Genomic DNA, 27,710 nt, shown 5'->3' on the forward strand with positions numbered 1-27,710 from the left:
ATGGTGTATGTACTCAAATTGTTATAAATTTGTGAAAGAAAATTACTTTATTCTATTTTATTTAGATGCACCTGTATAAAACAATTAGAGTAAAATTTGAAAATATATCTCAATTATATTTATGGAGCACTTTGAGTTTTTAATGAGTATTTTATGGTAAATTTAGTCTAAAGCTTCATTTATTCCCTTTTTTGTGTTGAAGTCCGAAGGAGTAGAACCAAACATACGCTGTAGTCATACACACAAAGTTAAAAATTCAGTTCAGAATTACGCAACTCGAAAAACTACATTTTATTTTACTGTAAAGCAAGCATTATACGATAAAATGACTTATTTGAGTCAAATTCCCTGGTTTTTCGGGGGTTCCTGTTTTTCTTCCTGGGGTATTTCCCAGTGGACCATGAACGCGGCACAAAGTGTTCTGTTCGCTGATTGGCTGCGGTGTCCCGTAGAGCGGCTATCGTTGTTATGGCAACGTATCTTAAGGAGGGATTTGGTCAATCAGAGTTTCAGACTCTCGTCAAGCTTGCGGAGCTTTAACATGCTAATATGCTAATCAGGGCATATTTATCGGGTAAAGGGGGAGAAACAAAACAAGAGAAGCAATGGGAATAAATTCGAAGTGAACGAGAGGAAGCTACAGTGACCGATGGGAAGCTGAGGAGGAAGTTTTACAACTTTTTTAACACGCTGTGTGCGGTTCGCTGCTAGCTCCTCAACGGCTAGAGCTGCTAGCAGTTTGAAAACTTTCTGAAGCCGCCCAGGAGTTAGACGGACCCTTTCTGGAGTTTGCGGCAGAAGCTGAACGAGTGCAGGAATTAGACTTGACCCATGACCGTGGAGGCGTGAATCGCTCCCCGGTCCTGTCTACCCTGTTCCGGATGGCTGAGGAACGCGAGCCGCGGGGAGCGGCAGAGTTGATCAAAGGTAACTTTAAGCAATATGACGTTAAAATGAGTAATAAAACTAAACGCCACATGACTAGTTAATTAATAAACATTAAAATATGATACTTGAATTTAAGAAACTCACTTTATAACCTTTTTTTTTTACAACCTTTCAAAGTTCCCATTTTGATCAGCATTCAATTAGTTTGGACTATTCCTCTCAACCTTTTTAAGTAAAATGTATTATATAACGTTCATTACATAATACAAATTATATTCTTTATTTACAATTATTGTTTAATTTCAAAACAGATTATTTTTGTATTGAATCTACCAGAGGTGAGTATTGTACTAAAGCAGTACTTTACATATGTTTACTCAATGTCACATGACCTTTTTCTCTTTAAAGTTTTTACTTTTTAATTTATTTTTATATTCTTTCTCACTGTTTATTCAATGTCACATGCTGTTTTTATCTTAATTATGTAAAGCACTTTGCTGCTGAAATGTGCTATACAAATAAAGTTTGATTGATTGATTGATTGATTTACTCAAGTAAAAGATAAACGTTAAAGCAATTATTCAAGAAAGAAGAATAAAGTATTTTGTAAAAAGATTACCTAATCAGAACATCTGATTTAATCTTTAAAAATAAAATTATGTCCCAATATTGGTATTTTAACAGCAGGAATATATTTATTAATTCTAATAAATAACATGATTAAAAAGCAATAAGTCCAGACAGACAAATACTTTTCTAAATTAATTTTTTTATATGTAAAATGAATAAAAATACAAAACTTACCGCAGGTAATTGTATGTCAGAACAGAGTAAAGTACTTCCAATGACGATATACAGTATTTACCGTCTTAATCTCCAAAAGGCTCAGCAGTTAGAAAATATAAAGTATTTTATTTTTTCCCCACAAAGTGTCACCACTAGTAGCTATGATGTTTAAATTCAATCTTTGAAGTTAACCATCAAAGATTAAATATTATCTCTTAAAACAATATTTTTATTAAACCAGAATTTTTTTCTTCTTCCATTTTTCAGTCAAAATGTTTGAAGTTGTCGGTCAGCTGAACGTTTCAACCGGCAGGCGGAGGAGCCGCCGCTGGACATTTAATTAGTCTAATTTTGCAGCCATGAGTTGTTTTGACTTGAGCTGATCTTTCCCGTCTCTCAGGCTGCAGCTTAGTCATGATGAGTACAGGAAGCGGTCACAGCCAGTTAAAGCCGTGTGGGAAATCTGGTCTGAGATCACTGGTTTGGTTTAATGGGACAGCAAACATCCCAGTTGATCCGACCCAGGTGGTTCACTGGGACTCCAGAATGATGACGCAGGAGTTTAAAGGAGTTTGTTGAAAAATAATTAAAACTGTAACCATCAGACTGCATTTTATTATCTTTGTATTGTTTCTACAGATGTGGGATTTAATAATTCGTTCATTCAAATTAAATAGCATTGTAATTAAAGTGTATTGTTTTGTTTTGAACATAGGTTTTAAAAAACAACAATGTAGGAATAAAATCCTCTAAATCTTTATTTTATTTTCCTAAGTCTTTTCTGTCTGGATGAAACATAAACACAACCATCCTAAATTTCCTGTTTCACTTTCACACTGCAACATTTTGTAATACCAACAAATGTTTGACATCACAGAAAAGTGCAAGATTCAAACCAAACCACAACCAATTTTCTCCCCAAATATCTGACATGTTGGTTTTATTTCAGCTGTTTTATTCCATCTTTTATCCACAGCTAGTTTTAGATTTATAAATATCATGAATTTGGTTTGATTCAGTTTTAATGTTTCTGTTTATGCTCTTGTCTGCATGAGTTTCTGTTTATTCGATGCAGAAAAAACATATTTGCGTGTCAAATGAGGCAAATTCAAGCATTTTTGTTACATTTATCATTGATTAACATGATATTTTTTACATTATTATCCAGAATAATAACAGACTGAACATTGATCCCTGTGGGACACCATAAGTAATGTCTAACAAGTCAATCTTTTACATTTAGCAAATAGAAACCATTTTAACTGACAGAAGTTTGGTTTGATTTATTGGTATCGGGGGGGAAAATCAGCTTCTGCTTATTTGTCCTGTTGTCTGAACTGACAGCTTTACTGGTTTTTTTCTGGTTGGTTCCTGAGACGTGACCAAAGACAGTCTGGTTTTCTGGACGTATTGAATAATAAAGGTTTGCTGCTGTTTTCGTGTTTCTCCTGATCAGCTTTGTTTTGCCAAGCTGTCGACTCATCAGGAAGGAAACGAGGTGTGTGAAAAGGCCGTCCTGCTGCCTGTAGAGTCTGAAACACTTTAAAAATATGATTTGTATAAAAATCGAGAGCTGCTGTGATGATGAAATGAGCCAGAATCTCCCCGGTGTTTGTTCATCTGAGTCTCGGCTCCCAGGAGGTTTTTCAGAGGGAATCATAACCTGTAGCATCTGGTTTGACTGTAATATTGAATGTTTCCCTGCAGACCGTCTGTACTTCGCCACGTTACGCAGCAAACCCAAAAGCACCATCAACACCCACTACTTCTGCACCGACGACGAGTTTGTCTACGAGAAGTAAGTCTGACTTCAAACTGCTTTCACTCATTTACAACACGGCTGTAAATCATCACCAGAGAAAAGATGGAGGGTTTTGACTCAAAAACTTAAATAAATGTTTCATTATTTGTGATGTTTGAGACACTTTAAAGGTTAAAAAAGTTGGTTTTCTTTTTCACAAACCAACTTTCTCCTTCTGTCTCCAAAACGCTGCTAATATTTAGTTTTACATGAAAGTGATGAAATGTTGAGCTGAGTTATGACTGAATGAATCAGTTTGGTTTCTTTGTTTGTTCATCAGAAGCCAAAAGTCAAGTGATTTCAGGTCCAGATTTATTTCTCTGCTCCGTGTTTAATATCTGGCAACTCGTTCTCTGTTTATCTGTTCTTGCTGCTTCAGGTCTTTTAATCAAATAAAAACATTGAAAATGAATCAGTTTGATCCTGAGAAAATGGGTTCCAGGTTCCTTGAAGTTAGACAAGTCATGATAAACTTTGTGTTAAACCAGTGGTGTCCAAACCTTTTGGGCAAAGATGTCAAGTTGGAAGAACTCTGGCAGCCACAAAATATTTAGTATTTTTTCTTTTTAATTGTAATTGCAATTTTTTATTTTTTTTTAAATTTAGGTTGTTCCTGAACTGTGATCAAGGGCCGCCCAAAATCATTCTGCGGGCCACAAATGGCCCCCGGGCCGCACTTTGGACACCTCTGTGTTAAATGATAATATTGCATGATAACGCAGGTTTTTACCCTCTGATACCACTAAAACTTAATGTTTAGATATTTTAAATATCCAGAATAAAACAATAAAACCAGATTAAAAAATGCAAAACTGGAGCTATAAATGAAACGGATTTGGAAACAAAACCACCTTTTTTATCATGTGATGAACTGAGTTATTATGACATCATGCAGCTTTCATGTGAGAACAAATGTAAACAAAAGGGAATATTTTAATATTTTTGAGTAAAAAACATTTTTCCGTCAGAAGTGTCAGCTGAGTTTGGGGCGACCTGCTGCATGTTGGATCGTTCTGAAACCTTCCCACACGCAGGAAGTATTTCTGGACTTGCAGTGGGGATTGTCAGCGTTACTTCCTGTTTCCTGCCTGCGGACTCGGCTTCATGCCGTTTCTCTTGTTTTCTGCCCAGTTTCTACGCAGACTTCGGGCCGCTGAACCTGGCCATGCTCTACCGATACTGCTGCAAGCTCAACAAGAAGCTGAAGGTGAGTTTCTCTGCTGCTGACCCTCCCTGTGCAGGAATGTCCTGAATGCGGCGCGGAGCGATGCGAGCGTGACGCAGCCTCCCGCCGAGGCACCGTTAAACACGCTGCCTCTGTGTGTTTGTGTTGGTTGCCGTGGCGCCCAGATTCCTCAGGCGACCGGACGGTCCGGATCGGCGTGACTTTCTCCGAGTCGGATCATGTTTCATCACACTGACGGAGCATCTGGGTTCACCTGCAGCTGGTTCCCGTTTAAACCAGTCAGACTCACTGGGAGCTGATGTCACTCACTGCTCTGAACGTCTAAAGAGCTAAAAATAAAAACTGGTTTAGAGCCGTAAATGTTGCGTAACTTTTAGTAAAAACGCAACTTAGACATTTTTAATAACAATCTGATTTGTGGCCATTTCTTAAAAAGTACCGTTTTATTTCTGTTTGTAGGTTTAAAAACATTTACAAAGTCAGGATTAATTTTTTCCACAGGAAGTTGTTTGTGGAAAATTATTTAAATGAAAGAAAGCACTTATTTTTCACCATAATAAAATGTAATAAATAAATCAAGTTTCTTTGTTTATTTCAGCAACAAGGCAGGTCAAAGTTCTTTACATCATAAAAACACAAAAGTAAAAAGTAATAAACAATAAAACCTTAAAGTTTTCACTCTTTGGCATCTGAACACAAATGTTTGCCATCATTTCATTACCAAGGAGAGAACCAGCTCTTCCTTTCTTCCCATCGCTCTGTAATGCTGCTGGTCTGCAGTGCTTGGCGTCATGTTGTCATCTGGGTTCTAATGAGCTCTCCTGCCGGTGCTGCCGGGCCGATCCGGGTCCAGCGGGTTCATCACGGAGCCTCTAATGAGAAAACGGAGGCAGCTGACGGTTCAACAGTCGGCTGAGAGAATCTGCAGCTCGCCGTTTCCTCTGATTCAGCCGCTGCAGTCTGAACCCGACCGGCTGTAATTCAGTTCACACGTTCATAACGCACGGAAAACGCTCGGCTTCTGTTGGAATGAAGGAAAGCGACGAGTGACTGTGTTTGTGTTTCTGTGCAGTCGTTCACGCTGACCAGGAAGAGAATCGTTCACTACACCAGCTTCGACCAGAGGAAGCGCGCCAACGCCGCCGTGCTGATCGGCGGCTACGCCGTGAGTCCGACTCTCAGCTCATCCCACCACCACTTTAAAAACTGAGAAAAACACTTTGAATCTCTGCTGGTTGTTTATAAAGACAAACAAGAACATCACGGGTTTCCAAAATAAACTCCAAAATCTAATTTCTCTGCCATTTTTTGCTCTAAAAAGCTTTGAGTTTTGACCAAAGATGATGAAATATTCTCAGATTTGTTTTATTTAACTGATGAAACTCGCCTGTTTTAGTGGAATGTTTGTTCCCAGCTACATGCTAACTGGTTAGCTTTGACTTTACAAAACCACCTGCAGGAAACAATTCAGTTATTTATCCCAAAGAGAGAAATTACATTTTGTGACTGATTTCATCCAAGACTCTTCAAACCATTGTTGCTGATGGGTCTCCAGTAGCAGTCAGCCCCGCAGCGACTCTAAATACGCCTCTGACTGAAGTCAGTCAGTCTAGCAGTCTCATGACCGTTGTGACATGCTAACAGCTCAACATCCAGGCACTATTCACTGCTAATCCTCCTCCTTTGCTTTTGCAGCAGCTCTGAGAGTCTCTGTCTGGCCGTATGTAGAGCTGAATGTTAAACTCAGTAATTACTTCAAAAAACCATAATGTTGTTGTTGTTTTGAGACCATTTTCAGGTAACATAATGATAAAAATCAAAGATCAATAAACTTTAAATTCTAATAAATATTTATCACTGGAACTGAAGACATTTTAAATAAATAATAAATAAAAACAACAGAAACAACAAATCAAATGAATCATGAAATCACAAAATCATCCTTAAAAAAAAAAAACAGAAACTGAGACCAAAACATCAGACTGAAGATTTAAACATCCAGATTTTGGTAAAAAGAGAAAAAAACCATAAGTTAAATTACTGTGCTTCTTTTAATTGATCATGTGATTTATTGATTTATTGATTTATTGGGACAGGCTTCAGGCTGATCTTTATCCAACGTTCAACCCAACATTTCTACATTAAATGATCCGTTCTGCTTTCCGCTTAGTTCTGGTTTTGTTGGATCTTTGTTGTTCCGGATCTTTGTTGTCTCCTAGTTCTGGAGTCCCAGTCCAGTCTGGAAGTTCCAGAACCAGAAACCCGGCTGGTTCTGGTTCTGGTCCAGAACTCTGCAGGTGGGACGGTAGACACACACACTCTCTCCTGCTGCGTTTCGCACGTTGAATATTTGATGGCGCTGAAACAAAAGGTGATTGTGTTCACGGAGCGGCTTCTGGCTCCGACACAATCGGACCGGGTCGGACCCGGCCAGAACCGCAACAATAAGAGTTGTTCATATTTTCTGATGCAGAACGGTTTCCAGCGTTCCCTCTGCTCGTCTCTAAGACGGCGTCGACGTTCAACAGGATCATCCAGAACCTTCAGATAATCAGAAATGTTTCCACTAAAATGTGTGCAAAACTTTGTCAATCAGCAATAAATCAATTAATCAATAAATCGCATGTTTTCCTCTTTTCTCTCTTTCTACCAAAAGCTGGATGATAAAAGTTTCCAGTCTGGTGTTTAGGCCTTAAGTAGCCCTTATTTTGAAGGGCAGTATTGTTTCCATAATTAATTTTGTTTGTTGTTTTGTTTGTTTATTTCTGATATTTAAATTGTCTTATTGGGCCAGAGTTGAATGTTCCTTAAGAATTTAAAGTTTGAGAATGTGTTTGTTCATTATTATTAGCGTCTTATTACTTAAAATGGTCTCAAAACAACAATATTATCATTTTACTGTCATAACTTCTGGGACAATAATGGTCCAGTAAAGTTTTGCTGTCATGACCGGCAAACGCTAAAGTTAAAAAAAGATCATTTCCTTTAAATAAGAAACACAAAGTTTACACAACAAGTCATTAATAAACAAGCCGCTCCGTCATCATCATCATCTTCTTTGTCGTTTCCTCCAGTAGTAACATCCTGTGGTTGATCATGTGACTCTTATGAGGCTAAAAAATAGTTTTTATTTCAGTTTTATGAAATAAACCAATTTCCACTTCATCCTGGCTCCAAAACTTTTATCATAAAATGTAAATTTTTCCAGATTGTCGTGTTTCCATGAGCAGATCTATTTCCTAAACGTGGCATTGGAGCGTTGTATGGAACCGCAGCCGGAGTTTCCTGCAGTTTGATGACGTCACGATGCTTTTCCTTCCTGCAGGTGATTTACCTGAAGAAGACGCCAGAGGAAGCCTTCAGAGCGCTGATCTCTGGATCCAACGCCGTCTACCTGCCCTTCAGGTGAGTCACCGTCTCACACACACACACACACACACACACACACACACACACACACACACACACACACACAGTGGAGGACTGACGCCATTAATCACATTAATAATCAGCTGGTTTAATAATCAATCTCTAACTGGATCATGCACTTAAAAAAGCAATTTGCTGTAAAAACCAACGTAGTAATTAAACTATAAAATGTTTCTACATTCAGCATTTAAGATAAAACACTTTTACCTGTTTTATTCACTAAAGGAACGTTACGGTTCTACATTTTAGACAATAAATGTTTATTTTCCTATTTAAAGAAGGAATTTAATTATTTGTTTAATGTATTTCTAATAATATTTAAAAAAAGGTTTGAGGTTAAAATAAAAATCTATAAAATGTTCTGATTGTTTTATCCGATTAATCGTCAGAAGAATCGATTAATAAAATAGTTGATAGTTGCAGCCTGACTTATATTTCAGGTGAAATGTGTGTCAGTCATATAGTTTTACTGTTTTTATCAGGATAATTAGATTTGTAATGAATTTGGATGTCTTTTATGAAGTCTAACTAAATTAATTTACTGTTATTAATTTGCATATTTAATCGTCTAACTTTTTCCTAGCTTGTTTTCCTGTCATAGTTTTTATGAGCTTGTTGCAGCCTGACAGCATTTTGCCACAACCTAAATATCACTGCAGTAGATTTTAATCAAAACATTTATTTCATCCCAGTAAAAACCAAATGATCCCTTTAGGTCCATCAGAGTCTCTGCAGGTTCTGGATGTTTGTCTGTAAAACATCTAAATAACCTGGTGAAACTTTTCCTTGCTAACTTTTCTTCCTCCAGTTGCACTAAAATGATTCAGTTTTAAGCTCCTTTTGTTGTTCCAGAGAGATTTATGGTGAACCTGCTGGCGTTTACTAGCAGGAGTTGATGGTTGCAGGATGTTTGCAGGATTCAGAGGTGAAAGTTTAGTTGCTCTGGTTCAGCTGATCCTAGAGAAGCTGAACTTTAAAAGTCGACCAAACGACTCCAGAGGCAGGAAGTGATTCCTGCTGTGAGGACTTAAAGGTTTCCTCAAAGCTTTTTGGGTGAGTTCATGGGTCAGAGCCGAAATGTTCCAGCTCCAGTTTCCTTCTGGCTGCTTGGTCCTGACGGGAAAAACCCAAACGTTTAAAACGATTATTTCATCTAGAACAGAAACAAAACGGTCAGGAATGTTTTCACGCAGCCCAGAACCAGAACCAGAACCAGACTAAACATGTGAGCTCTGGTGGCCGACACTCAGCTGGAGGCAGCAGAGGAAATATTTTCCCTCAGATTCACTTTTCAAGCCGATGACATCATCAGACTTCCTGTCCTGGAAGGAACTGGAGGAGGAAACTGAGTCCAGTTTCACCAGTAAACGGTTCTGACTGGGAGAACTGGAGTTCAAGCTTCTGCCACCGCTGACCCAAACAGAGGAGCACAACGTGTGTGTGTGTGTGTGTGTGTGTGTGTGTGTGTGTGTGTGTGTGTGTGTGTGTGTGTGTGTGTGTGTGTGTGTGTGTGTGTGTGTGTGTGTGTGTGTGTGAGAGAGAGAGAGAGAGAGATAAAGGGCTTTTTGTTGCCATCAACACGCTGCGCGGTTACATAACAGCGGAGCCGCTGAAAGGAGGAAGACTTTGTTCTGCCGGCCGCATGAGGAGCTCTGATGGATTAAACATGATGCGGACAGGCCACGCCCACCGAGCGAGGCCTTCACTGACCGCGCGGAAAATGACCACCGGGCTTCCTGAACCCCCCAGATCCTGTTGGCAGCAACGTGAAATTAGTTTTAAAGAAGTTTTTCCTGAAATAGGAAAAGCAACCAAATCTGGAGTTTACTCCCGAGTTTCTGAGTGAGAAAGTTCTGGTTCTCCTTTCTTAGGAGAATATCTGTGCAATCAAAGGTTCTGGTTCTGGTTCAGAGCAGTTCAGAACCAGAACCAGAGGGTTCAGGTCAAAGTTCATCACTACACCCAGACTTAAGCAGCTTTATGCGAAATGAAAAACACGTTTTCCCAAGTTGTTTACAAACAACTCAAACCTTTATTACCACATTTCTGATGTAAAATGTGTGAACTGGACGCATGTGATGGATAAAAATCCTCGTCTTGTTGACAGACTGAGACTTTTTCTGGTTCCACTGCTTAAAGAAAGTTTCTGTAAAAGCGGCAGCAGGTTCTGGAGTTCATTTAAAACCCGTCCAATCAGGGAGCCACAAATGCATGGATCTAAAGCTAAGCCCTTAAAATGGCTTAAATTCACTTAAAAAATGTAAGTTGGCCTTAAGTACGTCAATCCCAGGTCTTGTATCGTGGCAGGACTTTTTAATTTCATGTTTAGTTTTTATTATTCACTGGATTTTCTGTCAGGCAAACGTTTGGGTCACATGCAGACGTCTTCATTACGGTTTAGGCTAACGCTAACTAGTTGCTAATGTAAACATGCTAACTAGCTAACTAGCCTTTTGGGATCAACGCGACATTTTTTCCTGATGCAAAACCACATGATGATCTGCTGTGATCAGTTTTCCTTCATCTCTCCGATAAAACGGATTATTTTGGTTTTTATTTTGCTAAAATCAACTCGTCTGTATCTACTGACGTTCTGTGTCTCTGCAGGGACGCCTCCTTTGGGAATTGCACCTACAACCTCACAGTGCTGGACTGTCTGCAGGGGATCAGGAAGGTGAGATCAGCAGCCGCCAGAAACGTTTATACTGTGAGATGAAACGTTGTTGAGCAGAGAAGAAAAGAGCCTGAGATCCAAACGTTGGACTCCAGAGGGAACGGGAAGCGGTCGGGAACGGGGAGCGGGAAGCGGTCGGGAACGGGAAGCGGTCGGGAACGGGAAGCGGTCTGGAACGGGAAGCGGTCTGGAACGGGAAGCGGTCGGGAACGGGAAGCGGTCGGGAACGGGGAGCGGGAAGCGGTCGGGAACGGGAAGCGGTCGGGAACGGGAAGCGGTCTGGAACGGGAAGCGGTCGGGAACGGGGAGCGGGAAGCGGTCGGGAGCGGGAAGCGGTCGGGAACGGGAAGCGGTCGGGAACGGGAAGCAGTCGGGAACGGGAAGCGGTCAGGAACGGGAAGCGGTCGGGAACGGGAAGCGGTCGGGAACGGGAAGCGGTCGGGAACGGGAAGCGGTCAGGAACGGGAAGCGGTCTGGGAAGTTCTCAGCTGCAGATTACTGTAACATAACGGCTCAGCGTGTCGAAGAGCCTCTGAACAACAGCCAATCAGAGGCCGGTGGATAATCGGTCATAAGTGTGAATAATCCGTTCCTGATGTGATTACGTGCAGCAGAGACCCGGCGGTTTAACTGGGAATACTGGGATCTGGTGCTGCAGACTCTGCAGAGAAAAGACTTGAAATCTGGCTGCTGCTCTTTAACTTCCTGCCGCCTTCACATCGTTCTGGTTGATCAATAATTCATTGTTTCTGAAGGACTTCACCTGTTTTGTTTTTTTCGATCTTGACCTCAGTCACCAGTCCTGCTGGTCAAACATCTTTACTTTCATCTGTTCCTCACTGATTATATATCAGTAATTAACTCCCATGTTTTACACGTTTCTTGAAATATTGTTTTTAAATGTGATTCTTCATTATCTGCTTGAAACCATCTAAAAGCATCAGAAGACGCTTTTATTGGTCACTGAACCGGGTGAAGGAGGAGCTTTTGGTTTCTCGCCACTTCCTGCTTTACAAAATGGAAACTAAAATGGAGGCGTCAGATTTTAGCGGCTGGAGGATTTCTCTTTAAAGACCAGGAGCCATTTCTGCTGCTAGCGCTAGGCTAACATGTTAGCTTTGGTTGTATTTACCCAGAATGCTCAGAACCAGAGTTCATTCAACCGAACCCAGACTGAGGTTTGGAGGACCAGAGATCCTCCCCAAACAAACCGGACTTTCGAACCAAACGGACTGGAGTCGGATTAAATTGGGTTAAACAGCTGGAGTGAACGGCTGCAGGACGCCGGCTGTAGGACGCCGGACACCGGCTGCAGGACGCCGGACACCGGCTGCAGGACTCCGACTGCAGGACTCCGGCTGCAGGACGCCGGCTGCAGGACTCCGGCTGCAGGACTCCGGCTGCAGGACTCCGGCTGCAGGACTCCGGCTGCAGGACGCCGGCTGCAGGACGCCGGCTGCAGGACTCCGGCTGCAGGACTCCGGCTGCAGGACGCCGGCTGCAGGACTCCGGCTGCAGGACTCCGGCTGCAGGACTCCGGCTGCAGGACTCCGGCTGCAGGACTCCGGCTGCAGGACGCCGGCCTTTGGAACCGCTGGTTTCATTAATCTGACCTCCAAAGACGCTTTCAGAAGGAGAAAAGAACAACGATGATTCACCAAACGGTGGAGAACTGGACTCATTATTCTGCCTGGCGGACCCAAACGCCGTGACCAGCAAACAGCTGGCATCATCCTGACAGGACAGAAAGAAACAAAGTTCAAAGTTCATTTTCTTTCCCAGTGACACTTCCTGTAACCTCTGACCTTTAGCATGTTAGCATCCTACGGCAGTCCGAGCGGTGCAGTGGGAGATGACATGGATCTGCATGACGGGTTTCATTTTTCTGCGTTTGGTCGGATTAATTAGTCCATTTGTGGATCAGGTGTTTACTCATCTGGACCTGCTGCAGGTCCAGGTGTTGATTCATCTGGACCTGCTGCAGGTCCATGTGTTGACTCATCTGGACCTGCTGCAGGTCCAGGTGTTTACTCATCTGGACCTGCTGCAGGTCCAGGTGTTGATTCATCTGGACCTGCTGCAGGTCCAGGTGTTGATTCATCTGGACCTGCAGCAGGTCCAGGTGTTTACTCATCTGGACCTGCTGCAGGTCCAGGTGTTGATTCATCTGGACCTGCAGCAGGTCCAGGTGTTTACTCATCTGGACCTGCTGCAGGTCCAGGTGTTGACTCATCTGGACCTGCAGCAGGTCCAGGTGTTGATTCATCTGGACCTGCAGCAGGTCCAGGTGTTGACTCATCTGGACCTGCTGCAGGTCCAGGTGTTGACTCATCTGGACCTGCTGCAGGTCCAGGTGTTTACTCATCTGGACCTGCTGCAGGTCCAGGTGTTGATTCATCTGGACCTGCTGCAGGTCCAGGTGTTGACTCATCTGGACCTGCTGCAGGTCCAGGTGTTGACTCATCTGGACCTGCTGCAGGTCCAGGTGTTTACTCATCTGGACCTGCTGCAGGTCCAGGTGTTGATTCATCTGGACCTGCTGCAGGTCCAGGTGTTGACTCATCTGGACCTGCTGCAGGTCCAGGTGTTGATTCATCTGGACCTGCTGCAGGTCCAGGTGTTGATTCATCTGGACCTGCTGCAGGTCCATGTGTTTACTCATCTGGACCTGCAGGTCAGGCTGCGTCACGTTTCCGTCTGATGCTTTTTCACATTCTGGAGAATAAACCAGCAGCGACTGACAGACGGGCTCCGGTCGGGACTTACTGCTGCCGCCGTGTGTCTGTCTGCATGTTAATGATGGTTAAATGGTTTTAATCATCAGGACCAAACGCCGCAGAGAGGAAATGACCCGACTGTAACCTTTAGCATAGGAAATGAATCTGTATTTATCATGTAATTAACAGAAACAAACGGTTTCCGTCGTTTTCCAGGCTTTGCAGCACGGCTTCTTTGACTTTGAGACGTTTGATGTGGACGAATACGAACACTACGAGGTAAAACCAGTAAGACCAGTCACTGCTTTAATGGTTTGAAAACGGGTTAACGCGGCCCTGGGAACTTTTAATTTGAAGGGCCAGACTGACGTAACTCTGCCTTAAACAGGAAGGAGTCTCCATGAATGTTTGACTGTTTTCATAAAGTTTCGTTTGGTAAATGATGAACCTCTCAACTCAAAGTTTCATCTTTTACCGAATAACATTTCATATCATGAACATAAAGACTCCTTTGCTGCTGTTTTTTGCACTTTTACTTCAGTAATTGTATTTTGTAGTATTTCTACTTTTTCTTGAGTTAAACTTGTGGATTTTCTTCCCACTGAATGAAAATCAAACATGTTTTAACTCAAACCTGCAGTTTCTGTTCAAGTTCCTGAAGTTTTTACATGAAACTGATTTGGAAAATATTTATTTTGCCTGATTTAGTTATTTTGTTACTTATATGAATTATTGTCATTTTGGTCCTTAAAATACCAAAATTTCTCCTTAATTTTATAATTTGGTTCATCTGATTTTGTCATTTTAAATATTGATAACTTGATCAGGTACTTTTTTACTCTATAATTTCCGATCCTCTGAGTGTTAAAGACGTTTTCAGTTTTTCCTTTTCTGCATCAGGATGAGATGAAGTGGGAAACCTGGGCTGCGGTGCCCTCTTCTGGAGAACCGGAGTAGTTTCACCTTAGCAGGACTAAATGAAAACGGTTAAATAATGACTCCAGTTTTATGTTTCTGAACTCTCCGCGCTGTCGGCTCGTCTCTCTCTCTTTCTCTGCAGCGCGTCGAGAACGGAGACCTGAACTGGATCGTCCCGGGGAAGTTCCTGGCCTTCAGCGGACCGCATCCCAAATCCAGGATAGAAAACGGTGCGTGAACAAATTTAGACTGTTTTATTTTCATACTTCATGAAAAACACAAGACGGCATTTTATTCCACTCGGTGTCATTTCACTGACGGGTTACAAGCTGCTGTGTCATGCAGATTGTCTGCAGCTGTTGTCTTTATTAAAACCGTTCCTAGTTTAGACAGTATAGATTTTCCCAGGATGCCCGGCGGTGTTTATGTTCCCTCCCTCTGTTGCATCACGTTGACCTCGCTCTTGTGATGCACAAGTAAATTCCTGAGTTTGTCTGAACCGTAAGCAGCAGATCTAGTTCAGATTCCAGAGGCGCCACATTAGTGAGGAGAGTAAAGTTTCCTCTCCTGCTCCTCCCAGCTGAGGTTTTTCCAGATGGTTTCAGAAAGTGGTAATGAGAGACGATGTGTCAGAACGATGCTCCGCCCCTGCAGGTTACCCTCTGCACGCGCCCGAGGCTTACTTCCCCTACTTCAGGAAGCACGGCGTGACCACCATCGTCCGCCTGAACAAGAAGATCTACGACGGGAAGCGCTTCACCAACGCCGGCTTCGACCACTGCGACCTCTTCTTCATCGACGGCAGCACGCCCAACGACACCATCCTACGCCGCTTCCTGCACCTCTGTGAGAACGCGCAAGGAGCCGTGGCCGTCCACTGCAAAGGTAGGCCCCTTCCTGGGAGCGGTAGTTCCCACAGCGGCCAGCAGGGGGCGGGCTGCGCCTGGGAAAGGCTTGTAGGATGAGGACAGAGGAAAAACATGGTTTTAGCTGAGCTGAGTGAGGATGAACAGAAAGAATGAGTGAAATAACACGACATGAATGGTTTTGGGCCGTTGTTCAGCACGGATACTGAGGCAGGAAGCAGAAACAAATGGTTTCTTTTAGCTAGCGCTTGGCAACGTTTTGGCCCAGTAATAACCCTATGGGCCCCGTTGGTGACCTTATGGGCCCCGTTGGTGACCTTATGGGCCCCCTTGGTGACCTTATGGGCCCCGTTGGTGATTTTATGGGCCCCGTTGGTGACTTTATGGGCCCCCTTGGTGACTTTACGGGCCCCGTTGATGACCTTATGGGCCCCGTTGGTGACTTTATGGGCCCCCTTTGTGACTTTACCGGCCCCGTTGATGACCTTATGGGATCCGTTGGTGACTTTATGGGCCCCCTTGGTGACTATGGGCCCCGTTGATGACCTTATGGGCCCCGTTGGTGACTTTACGGGCCCCCTTGGTGACTTTACGGGCCCTGTTGATGACCTTATGGGCCCCGTTGATGACCTTATGGGCCCCGTTGGTGACTTTATGGGCCCCGTTGATGACCTTATGGGCCCCGTTGGTGACTTTACGGGCCCCCTCGGTGACTTTACGGGCCCAGTTGGTGACTTTATGGGCCCCCTTGGTGACTTTATGGGCCCCGTTGATTACCTTATGGGCCCCGTTGGGGACTTTATGGGCCCCCTTGGTGACTATGGGCCCCATTGATGACCTTATGGGCCCCGTTGGTGACCTTATGGGCCCCCTTGGTGACTTTACGGGCCCCCTTGGTGACTTTACGGGCCCCGTTGGTGACCTTATGGGCCCTGTTGGTGACCTTATGGGCCACCAACAGGCCCATAAGTAACCAACGGGTCACCAACGGGGCCCGTTGGTGACTTTACGGGCCCCATTGGTGACCTTATGGGCCCCGTTGGTGACTATGGGCCCTGTTGGTGACTTTATGGGCCCCGTTGGTGACCTTATGGGCCCTGTTAGTGACCTTATGGGCCCTGTTGGTGACTTTGTGGGCCCCATTGGTGACCTTATGGGCCCCGTTTGTGACCTTTTGTGACCTTTTTGGTCACGTTAATAACATTGTTGACCCCATTAATGCCTTAGCTTCCTGATCAGTGGCCATTTTAGCTGCATTGTGACCTTCATGGTGCCGTTGGTGACCTTTTACTGTGTAATTTTCAGTTTGGGTCGAAACAATCATTCCTGTAAATATTTTTATAGTCATATTCTGTGAGTTGCTCAGTTTTTCTTCTGGCTGATGGACGTTTTAAATGGAGATTACTCTAAAGATTACACGTCCCCACTGCCAGGCCTCAGCCGGAGACCAGGAATCGGCTCTCACCGCAGCTGTTCGGCATCCAGTTGTCCTTGGACTAGGCCGTTCAGGCAGCTGACCTTCCTGTTGTTTTGACCAAATGGATGAATAATGGATGTTTTCCCTAACTGCTGGGCTTCCTCGCAGAAACACTCAGGCCCGTCACACTGACGGACTTTGCTGGATTGTCCCAGAAGTTATTGCGATAAACGATAACATTGTTGTTGAGTGAATTTGGTGCCTGTTTTCTCCTTTTCTGCTCCATGTTTGCTTCGTATCTGGATGGTTCTCAGAAATGACTCTGGATCCTTTCCAAACATGTCAGTGACGTCGTTTCTCCATCCGTCGGGGTTTGAGGCTTTTTGAGGTCTTTCACAGGGTGACAGGCTTTTTACCAGTCACCCTCTCAGAACCGCCGTTCTGAGAGGCGGCTGATGCTACCGCTAACGAGCTGCTAGCATGCCATTGCTAGCTGGCTAACCAGCCTTTCTGTGTCTATTGTGAATTTATCACCACTTGGCCGGACAAAGTTTCTGCATTTCTATGGAGATGAACCTGAAATAAATTCATAATAGTCTGAAAAAGGTTTTGAAAGGTTTAAACCTGAGTTGTGAAACCTGCAGCAGGCCCACTTCCTGTTGTCACACAGGTTCTGTTCAGGTGATCTGGAAGAGAAATGAAACCCAAACAGATGTAATGTTTAAAACAGGAGCTGAAGGTCCAGGATGGATGGCTCTGGTTCTGTTTGACATTAAACCGGGTTTGTTCTGAAACGGGTCACGGACATGACGGCTGTGATGAGTCAGTGTTTTGCTGTTTGGGTGATGATCTGCAGCTCGGTTCTGATCCAAACGGCTCAGGTCTGTTGCTGCTGTTTCTGTTTGTCTCCGCCAGCCGGTCTGGGCAGAACGGGCACTCTGATTGGCTGCTACCTGATGAAACACTACCGCTTCACCGCCGCCGAGGCCATCGCCTGGATCCGGATCTGCAGGCCCGGCTCCATCATCGGGCCGCAGCAGAACTTCCTGGAAGAGTGAGTCTCTGTTCCTGTTCAGTTTCAGCTTTCAGGAGACAAAATGCACAGAAAGAATGAGAATCGTGCAGATTTATATGTTTATGATCATATTTATTATTGAGGAATAAATCAATTAATCGCATGATAAGTTAAAATGAGCTCAAGGTTTATCGATTCTCTTCCTGCCAAAACCGGGGTGATAAAAGTCTGCAGTCGGTGCTTCGGCCTCAACCAGCTCTTATTTTGAAGGACAGTTTTGTTTACAGAAACATCATGAAACAGAAACGAGCGATGCACCGATCCACTTTTTCACTACCGATCCCGATATCTGAGGTTTAGTATCGACAGAAGAAAGCAGCTGAATTTAAATGTCGAAATTTATCTGATAAATCAGGTTAAGCTCAGTTTCACCAGCGGATCGGACCGGATCGGACCGGAGCGCTCGCTACGTCAGAACTTACTAAATAAATATGCTTTCGTCTTTAACCAAAGCATTTACTTACATTTCAGCTCCAATGAGCTGTTAGCTAAATGTTTAGCCTGGAGAAAATGAATGGAAGGACGACGTGTCCATGAGGTCCTCTGGCATTTTGCAGCCCTAAAACGTCTTCTGAAGGTCGTAAGGTCGTCTGTTGAACCTCATCCTGAGTGCAGATGTGATCTGTGTCCACAGCAAGCAGGCGTCTCTGTGGCTGCAGAGCCAGCACACTCTGAAGGGACGAGCGGAGGACAAGACGGCGCATCTCATCAACGGCCTGGGCGAGCTGTCGCTAAGCTCCGCCCACAACGCCAACTTCCTCCGATCGGCGAGCGCCGAACGTCTGCAGGAGGTCAGACACACAAACCGTTACATCGACTCTCAACGGGAAACCTAAACCTGTTTTGGTTCGTCGCTCCAGACCCGCCTGAATCGACTAATCAGATTAAACGTGATTAATCGATTTATTGACATAATCGTCAGCTAATTGAGTAATCGGTTAAGTATTAAGTATAGAGACTCAGAAAAGGTTCATATTCACAGCAGTGATTAGGCCAAAACTGTTTTAAAGAGTTAATTTCTTCAGGGTCCTTTGGAAAAAATAACAATAGAAACTGAAAATTTAGCCAAGCTTGATAAACTATTTAAAGATTTTAAGTAAAAGTCGACACTTTGTGTTGCACCTTACATGCATCCTTAGAAAGTCTTAAGTTCAGGTTTCTCAAATAAACGCCTTAAATTTCCTTTAAAACATAAAAGTTGGCCTTGGATCCTTTAATCTGTCGTAGCAGGACTATTTCATCTCTTATGCTCCATGTAGGTTCTTTTCCTCGCAGGACTTTTCTGTCAGGCAAAAGTTTCAGTCGCCCACAGACATCCTCATTGAACTTTGTGACTCGAGGCAGTTGAGGCTACTGGTAAGTAGCTGCTAGCATCACCAGCTAACTAGCCAGCTTTTCTTCCATTGTGCATATTTATGGCCGTTTGTCTGGACGACCGGCTAACTGCTGCTGCTGCTAACCCAGCAGATGCTACGGTCACTCTGGGCTGAAGCGCTCTGCGCTGCGGCAGTTCAGGCTGGAGCGGGCCGGGCCGGGCCGAGCCGTACGGCTTTAGAATCAGATTGTTTTCATACCAGATCCGATTCTGATTTTAATCTGGCATGATTCAGGTGAGCCAAAATCCTCCAAAAAGATTTCTGCAGAATATTTTGTCAGAAATGTTCAGAAACCATCGATGCACCGATCAACTTTCTTCACTTCCGATATCTGAGGTTTGGTATCGAGTACAGAAAACCAGCTGAATTAAAACGTTTCTATTTCATATATAAATTAATAGAATTATCTGATAACTGTGCACCTGTGCTTCACCAGCTGGTCAGACATGTAGAAACAACTTCAATTTGTTAGGAGCAGATCAGCCAAAGTCAAATAAATGATAAACAGCAGCAGCAGGTTGATTTTCTTTAAAAATAAACTGCAACAAACCTTCAATTGGTTCAGTTGGGAATTTTAAATGAAATGTAAAATAAATGAGGAAGTGTGACGTGACATAGATTGGATAGATCTGATCAGGCCTGACTTAGAATTGTTTTCAGTTTCGGGATCGATACAGATATTGATCTTGGATTGGTGCATTTCCAGCAGAACCTGTGAATATCGCAGCATATCTACAGAAATATCCAGATCTTTGTTGGTCAGCAGAACCAATAAACGGCTCCAGACCTGCTCTAATAAAAACATTTTCATTGTTTCCTGTTTCACCCGTCGCCTCACAGGAGCGCTTGTTTTCTCCTGCAGGGCGACATCACAGACGGTTCGGGTCTGACGCAGGGCGACAAACTCCGAGCCCTGAAGAGCCGCCGCCACCCTCGCCCATCTGTGAGCGGAGGAGCCGTGAGGTACAGGACTGAACTTTGACCCCAGGCAGGCCGGGGTTCGTTAAGCTGCTTTTAGGTGAAATCCTTTCTGCATCGACGTGCGTCACTGGATGGGACGCCGCGCTGCTTATCGTCCACATTACGACCAGCCAGGTCCACAAAACACGAGTCAGGAAAACGTTCAAAGCCACGGAGAAAGATGAGAGCAGCTGAGTTATGCTAGCTTGACTGTGGCAACCTTAACATGATGATGTGCTGCAGAGTTTGGTGTGTTTCGGTTCAGTTAGCACTAACACGGCGACACACACACACCTGCACAGAGCAGGTGTTTACATTAGCTAATCAACCTGCGCCAGCGTTCAGACGATCAGCTTATCAATAATCGTGAAATGAACATCAAACCTGAAAACGTGAAGCAGAAACAAACTGAATCTCTCTGTGTTGGACCTGGTGGCTCTGCAGCCGCCAGTGACAGAAACTGGTCTCTGTGCTTCGTTTATATTCATAACAATTATCAAATTAAATATTTATACAGTGTAGGAGCCGTAGTTTGTTACATTTTAATTAATGCTGTAAAATTATTGGCAATATAAAAGATCAATTCCTTTAGTCCAAACTGTTTGCAGATTCATAAACACATTTTTGCATCCAAACGTCAGTCATTTTAATTTAAGTAATATTTTATAGAAATTATGATTGATTTCTGTCATCCTGCATCAGAGCGGCCTGGTTTTACGGACTCGATGCGTAGTCATGGCGCCTGCAGGAGCGCGTCGCTAGCGTTAGCGGCTAACGGTAATAATTATCGGTGGTTTTATAAACTGTCGGTTCTGTTTGGTTGCAGGTTTGAGGAGCCAAAGAGCCACCATCGGCCCAGCTCACCGCCGCTCCGGTACGGCCGCCACGCGACCGCTCCGGTTGCTGCAATCAATAATACGCACAAGTATTGATCATCATCCTATGTTTTATTTGCTTTCAGGTTATCAAAAGGGAGCAGTCCAAGTCCCGCCTCGATCCTCAAGCCCTCCAAACTCCCAGCATCCTCTACTTCTCCTGCTGCCAAGAGGATCGGGAGGAACTCGTTATCGCCGATGTCAAACATCCGAAGGTCAGAACTTCCTCATCCTCCTCCTCACTCCTTTCATCTCGTCCTGTTTATTACATCCTGCTGCTCATCATCAGGCGTCTTCTTCTTCTTCTCCTCCTGCTGATCTCTGTGAACAGGAAGTCATTTAAACGGCAGCTAAACCCCAAATCACTGTTTGACTGCGGATGAGCTATAAAGTGATGGTTCTGTTTTTATGTAAATTTGCTCTGCAGTATTTTACCAAACGGTCTCAGTGCTGCCCTCCTTTGGTGGATCAGTGGCGGTGCAGCTCGGTTAGCGCTCATGACTCCCCGCCGGGTTGGGAATGAAACCAACTTTAAACGTTTGCAGAGTTTTCCATAATCGCTTTTTTAAATTTGCTCGTCAGTTTAAAAAGAAACGACAAAAAAACTCGCTGGATTTGTTGCGTGTGACTTTTTTTAAAAAAGTCTCTGTTGTTTTTTTGCTCATCAGTTTTTATCGTCTCCGTATTTCTTACATTTTGCTTTTTTAAAAATTTTGCTAAATTTGTTGCTTTTTTTAAAGTTGTTAGATTTTTGAATCGATTTTTGAAAGGAGTATCACAAACGATCTGTAGAGTCAAAAGCTGAATTTTTGAATGAGTCTGGATGTTTTTTAGCACCAAACCTTTTCCTGGTCGACCGGCTTCAGTTTGGTCTGAGTAAAACTATCCCAGGTTAAACTCCAGTAAGTGAAGCAGCAGCACCACCTGCTGGCGGCGACTGGAACAGCCGTAGGAACGTCGGTTCACTGAGCTGACAGATTCTCATGGGGTCAGAGGTTATGAGCAGCGCCCCTCGTTGTCTCCTGCCCAGGTGTGTTTGTGTCACATGACCTGCCTGTTGATGTTTTGTATCTGCTGACCTCAGCTCAGCTTTCGGCTCGCGCCTGGCCAGCTCCCTCGGAGATCTCTACGCCGCCGACGCCGAGGAGGATGAGAAGACTCCCTTCTCCTCTCTTCCTCCCTCCTCTTCCTCCTCTGTCTCTGTAAGCCCCGCCCCCTCGGCCCCTTCGCCCGGCTACGGCGGCGGGCCTCGCGGCGCGCAGCACGAGGTCAACAACAACAGTACCTTGTACGGCGGCTCCGCGGCGCCCCCTGCTGTCCAGGGTTATATGAGGCCGCAGCATCAGGACGTCAGTGCCTTCCGGGGCCGCGGGCCCTACAGCGCCATGACGGGCCCCTCAGGACGTTACCTGAGCCGCTCCATACCTGTAAGTCCTCCGACACAGCAGCAGCTTAGCCCCGCCCCTTTGCTCTGATTGGTTGTTTCTGCTGGGGTTTCCCAACTCTTCTGTCCGTGTGATTGGTCCGTTCTGACGACGCGTTCCCACGCTGCAGCGACCCGAGATGCACCAATCAGGTTCAGAATCCATGAAAATCAGGTCAAACTTTAAAAAGATGCTTTGAGGCACAAAGTGGGTAAAATTTTAATTGGGTAATCGTCGTCATAATTTAGTAATTTAACTGGAGAATAAAAATAAATAAAACTCTGAGGAGAAACTCACTTAAAGCTGTAATTAAGCCAAAAACTGTTTAAAAGATGTAAATATTTATCATTTTAAGATGAAAAATTGTAAATATTTTCTATATTTCCTTTCATCAGCTGCATTTTTAGCTTCTCCTGGTTTAAATCCTGCGGAAAAAAAGAAGAAAAATCTCCAATTTATACGCAATTATGAATAAACTCCATCATTCAGGCACAGAATGCAGCGTAAAATTATTTATGTGTGAAAACAGCAAAAACTGAGAGCTGCATAACAAACAACAGATGTGAAAATACGATAAATTCTGATAAAACCATAAAACTTAAAGGCTGGAAATGAGTTGCAAACATTTTTTTAATCGTGTTTTTGTACTTATCAATGTTTTCTGTTCACCTTTACGTGAAACTATCGTTTCTACCAAAGAACCTGGAGCTGTTTGAGTTTTACACTCGTCAGAATGGGCAGGTTGGAAACCAGAAATCGGTACCGGCCGTAAAGTTATCGGTTCTGGCCGTACAGAAATCGGTTCAGGCCGTACAGAAATCTGTTCCGGCCGTACAGAAATCGGTTCCGGCCGTACAGAAATCGGTTCCGGCCGTACAGAAATCGGTTCAGGCTGTACAGATATCTGTTCCGGCCGTACAGAAATCGGTTCAGGCCGTACAGAAATCGGTTCCGGCCGTACAGAAATCGGTTCCGGCCGTACAGAAATCGGTTCAGGCCGTACAGAAATCGGTTCAGGCCGTACAGAAATCGGTTCCAGCCGTACAGAAATCGGTTCAGGCCGTACAGAAATCGGTTCAGGCCGTACAAATATCGGTTCCGGCCTTACAGAAATCGGTTCCGGCCGTACAGATACCGGTTCCGGCCGTACAGAAATCGGTTCCGGCCGTACAGAAATCTGTTCCGGCCGTACAGAAATCGGTTCCGGCCGTACAGAAATCGGTTCCGGCCGTACAGAAATCGGTTCAGGCCGTACAGAAATCGGTTCTGGCCGTACAGAAATCGGTTCCGGCCGTACAGATATCGGTTCCGGCCGTACAGAAATCGGTTCCGGCCGTACAGATACCGGTTCCGGCCGTACAGATACCGGTTCCGGCCGTACAGATACCGGTTCCGGCCGTACAGATACCGGTTCCGGCCGTACAGAAATCGGTTCCGGCCGTACAGATATCGGTTCCGGCCGTACAGATATCGGTTCCGGCCGTACAGAAATCGGTTCCGGCCGTACAGAAATCGGTTCCGGCCGTACAGATATCGGTTCCGGCCGTACAGATATCGGTTCCGGCCGTACAGAAATCGGTTCCGGCCGTACAGAAATCGGTTCCGGCCGTACAGAAATCGGTTCCGGCCGTACAGATATCGGTTCCGGCCGTACAGATACCGGTTCCGGCCGTACAGAAATCGGTTCCGGCCGTACAGAAATCGGTTTCGGCCGTACAGAAATCGGTTCCGGCCGTACAGAAATCGGTTCCGGCCGTACAGAAATCGGTTCCGGCCGTACGGGCCGCGGTCGGTGCATCTGGTCCTCATGCGGCTGCAGGCGGAGGGAACGCCTCGCCGCTGTGACTCGTCTGCTGAATGTCTCCGTGTTCCTGTTTCCTGTGATGTTTGGTCTCTGAAACCCTTCCAGCTCTTCTGTAAGCGTGTTGATCAGGGCAGCCGAGGGTTTTCTCTGCGTCAGGAAACTTTAGCTTCACTAACAGCCAGAGCTGCTGCTGCTGCTGAGACGAGGAGTCGCTGCCACAATGTCTGAGGCTGAGCAATGAGGCACAAAATGTAAGAACATCAGGAGATAAAATACCTGAAAGCGCATCAAACGATGAAACCAGAAGTTTAAAAAAAAGACACAGACATCATGATGATGTCATCGCTTTGGAAACTTCTGATTGGTTAAAATAAAAACAGTGACCAGTGATAACATTCAGTGAACTTCAGATCATTCAGACATCGTGTCACATTATAGACAAAATAATCGCAGCGATTATTAAATTTACAAACATAAAAATGGCTGTCCGTCACGTTTCCATGGAAACTCAAATTAACAGAGACCTTGAACGCACCTCACTGCCTGCTGTAACCGAATGGAAGAAACATGATAAAAATATCAAAATATAACATTTATGGAGTTTATTACTTTCTGTTTTTGTGTTTTAAAAGCACTTTGAGCTGCTTGTTTCTGAAATGTTCCCTATAAATAAACTTGATTATATCTAATTGATGCTCATCAGATGAATATTATTTTTTGTATTCAAAGAAAGTTTCAAAAAAATCTCTAAAAATTTTCTCACATTTTTCTGGCTGCTTTTAACTGACCTGAAATAAAATGAGTTTTATCTGATTCATGTTCAGAGACGGAACAAATGTCCAGGTTTCCTTTTATTCTGTGCATGTAAACTTCTGGCTTCATCTGTAAGAAGTTTCAGAACCACAGAAACCAGAATCACCAGCAGGAATCAGTCTGGGAAGCGTCACAGGAACGGGGAAGGCGGCGGATGAGTGGACGGAAAAACTCTTGGTCCTGATCAGACCTGCAGCCTTTCTTATCTTTACATGCAGCCGTTCGAATCCCTCCCAGGAGTCGAAACCGAAACGCAGCAGAGCTGCTGCGGTTGTTGCTGTGATCGGGTTTACAGAAGCCGGCTGGAGGAGGAGAACGAGGAATTCCCCTTTTCCCGTTCAGGGAACAGAAACTTCCTCTGCTGCTTCTCACTTTCAGCCTAAAACAGAAGATTATTCTGGGATGTTTCTGTCTTTCCGCTGAACTCGTGTTGAAAGAAGCCGACTAATTATTGATCGGTTATCCGCTGCATTGATCCTTCACTGAGAAGCGAAGGCTGCTACTGCATGTTGGTTAAAAAAAATTTTATTGTCTCATTTAAAAAGGAGTTTAATTATTTTATTTCCTTCTTTCTGTTTCTAAAATTGTCTAAAATAATTTTCAGTGGTGAAATAATTTTTTTTTTTTAATAATAAATTGATAATTCATCACAATCGATTGTTAAATTAATGGCCGTGCAGCTCAGTGACTTTGTGAGGAAGCATGAGGCGACTGTGGACAGGAAAGACTCCTTTTTAACTTTGAAGCTGCAGTTTGTAACTTTCTACAGTTTGACATCAAGAGGATTGGCGTTTTTTGTTGTAATATATATTTGTATCAATTTAACTCACCTTAAAGCTGCAGTTTAACTTTTATAAAGCGCTGTCAATCATCATAAACGCGCTGCTAAACAGCTTAGGTGCAGGAACACTGTTTATCCTCCGTCATCGGTTGCTATGCTAGCTAGCATCAGCATTCACAACAGGCTGTGCTAGCTGCAGCGTAGCAGAGAGAAAGAGCCCCACGAGGGTGATTGGCAGCGCTAAGCCCCGCCTCCTGGCCCTGATTGGTTGTGAAATGTATATATTTATTGAGGTTGCACACTGCAGCTTTAACGGGGGTAATCTGGATCAGAACCAGGCTCGGTTGGCCCGGTTCTGAAGCCAAACAGACAGAGTGATTTTCATTAAACCGAACTGAAAGTCTCCCGTTTCACTCAAAACGTTCCTGTGTTTTTCTCCTCCAGTCTCTTCAGTCGGAATACATCCAGTACTAGAACCCGAGGCCCGACCTGACGGTCCAGAACCACCTCCCCTTCTGACTGCTCCAGCTTTGAATCGGGAACCCGAATAAAGCGGCGAGAGCTGGACTCTGGACTCAGACTGTATGTGAGCGAAGCTGTGTGTAAATGTGACGGAACAACTCAAAGGGCTTCAAAGGGATTTTTTTTGTTGTCGTTTTGATAAACGGGGAGGGTCAGCTGATCGGCGGCTCGCCCCGTCGCCATGGTTACAGTATTTACGTCCGGTTTTGGTGAAGAGACGGGACTTCGGTCTGAAACGCCTTAGAGAGGCTTTAAAAAAACAGAAACTTTTATCTTTTAACGGACTGAAAACGGAGACGGTTCTCTTTCTCAGGTTCAGATTTACGACACCAGCAGCAACAAAGGGAGGAAAAAAAGTTTTTATCCGTTTCAGTTTGACGCCTCCAACATGCCTGGAAAATAATGAAACGAGCAGCAAAACTTTAACTAGGCTAAGACGTAGTTGTAGCAGAAGTTTAGTTCGAGGGCCGTTTTTACGGTCGGACTGAACAGTTTTACCAGCAGCTGCCTGCAGGGGGCGCTCAGCAGATCACATCACTGTTATATCTTAATGTTTACTAATCGACTCGTCTTAAAAAATGTTACATGTGTTGTTTTTTTTGTAAGCCGGATCCGTCCGAGCCCGTCTGATATTTTTTCCCCCTCGGCTGAAGAAGTTCTGGATTCTTCCAGTAATCGGGTCCAAAGGCTCGGTTCCGACCCGAATCACACCTCCAGCTGGGAGAGTTCGGACCGGAGCCGCAGTTTCAAACGGGCCCAGAGTGCCTTCAACTCGCTATCATGAAGAAGAGACTTTTATTGTGGCGGTCCCCAACAGGAAGTTGTGTGGCTGCTGTTTTAACCATGAATGTTTTTTCATCTGTATTTATGTCACTGAGGCTTTAAAGGGAAGTCAGAAAATAATGTTTTCTCTCAACTGAACCAAGAGTTTCTACACAAATAAAAACAGGAAACAATCATTATTTTCTCTTTATTTGAGTCGAAGCTTCTACAGGAGATAAATAATTATATTCATGTTTGAGTCAAACAGTTTCTTTACAAATTAAAACAGGAAGTAGAATAATTATTATTCAGTTTATTCGAGTTTCTCCACTCTGGTTGGTGTGGATTTAAATCGTTTTGTTCTGGTCGGATCCATCCGCACTAAATTCATCGTTTTTCTATAAATCTGATGAGAAATGAACTGAGGATTCTGGGAAATGGAGTTTGTGCAGGAAAAGAATAAAACCTCAGTAACATTTACTCTAGTTGCTGTAATTTAGTACAAAAACTCAGTAGTTTGTTTTTCAGTTTGTTTGCAAAACCTGAACTTTTACTTGCTTTTGTTTTCAGTGAAGCATTATATTCACGTTTGAAGTCACATTTGGTAACGACTAAAAATATAAATGAAGAAAATAT

The 27,710-nt window shown here is 44.1% G+C and overlaps 1 protein-coding gene across 3 annotated transcripts; it reads left to right on the forward strand.

Moving 5' to 3' along the window:
* The first annotated feature begins 468 nt into the window (after positions 1-468).
* On the forward strand, positions 469-27,710 carry cdc14ab (cell division cycle 14Ab). 3 transcript variants are annotated; one of them, XM_008406367.3, is made up of 17 exons: positions 469-927; positions 3,382-3,472; positions 4,607-4,682; positions 5,734-5,826; positions 7,987-8,066; positions 10,698-10,764; positions 13,698-13,760; positions 14,542-14,629; positions 15,054-15,284; positions 17,598-17,736; positions 18,392-18,548; positions 19,033-19,113; positions 19,996-20,096; positions 20,920-20,967; positions 21,055-21,183; positions 22,053-22,395; positions 26,235-27,710. In XM_008406367.3, the coding sequence occupies exons 1-17, from the start codon at positions 882-884 to the stop codon at positions 26,262-26,264; spliced, it is 1,863 nt and encodes a 620-aa protein (XP_008404589.1). In that variant the 5' UTR covers positions 469-881; the 3' UTR covers positions 26,265-27,710. The 3 variants fall into 3 exon arrangements, with proteins under 3 accessions (XP_008404589.1, XP_008404590.1, XP_008404591.1); XM_008406368.3 differs by lacking the exon at positions 19,033-19,113; XM_008406369.3 differs by lacking the exon at positions 22,053-22,395 and having other exon boundaries at positions 470-927.

This window comes from Poecilia reticulata, chromosome 4 (genome assembly GCF_904066995.2).
Source record: "Poecilia reticulata chromosome 4, P_reticulata-male-v2, whole genome shotgun sequence".
In the NCBI taxonomy this organism is placed as follows: domain Eukaryota; kingdom Metazoa; phylum Chordata; class Actinopteri; order Cyprinodontiformes; family Poeciliidae; genus Poecilia; species Poecilia reticulata.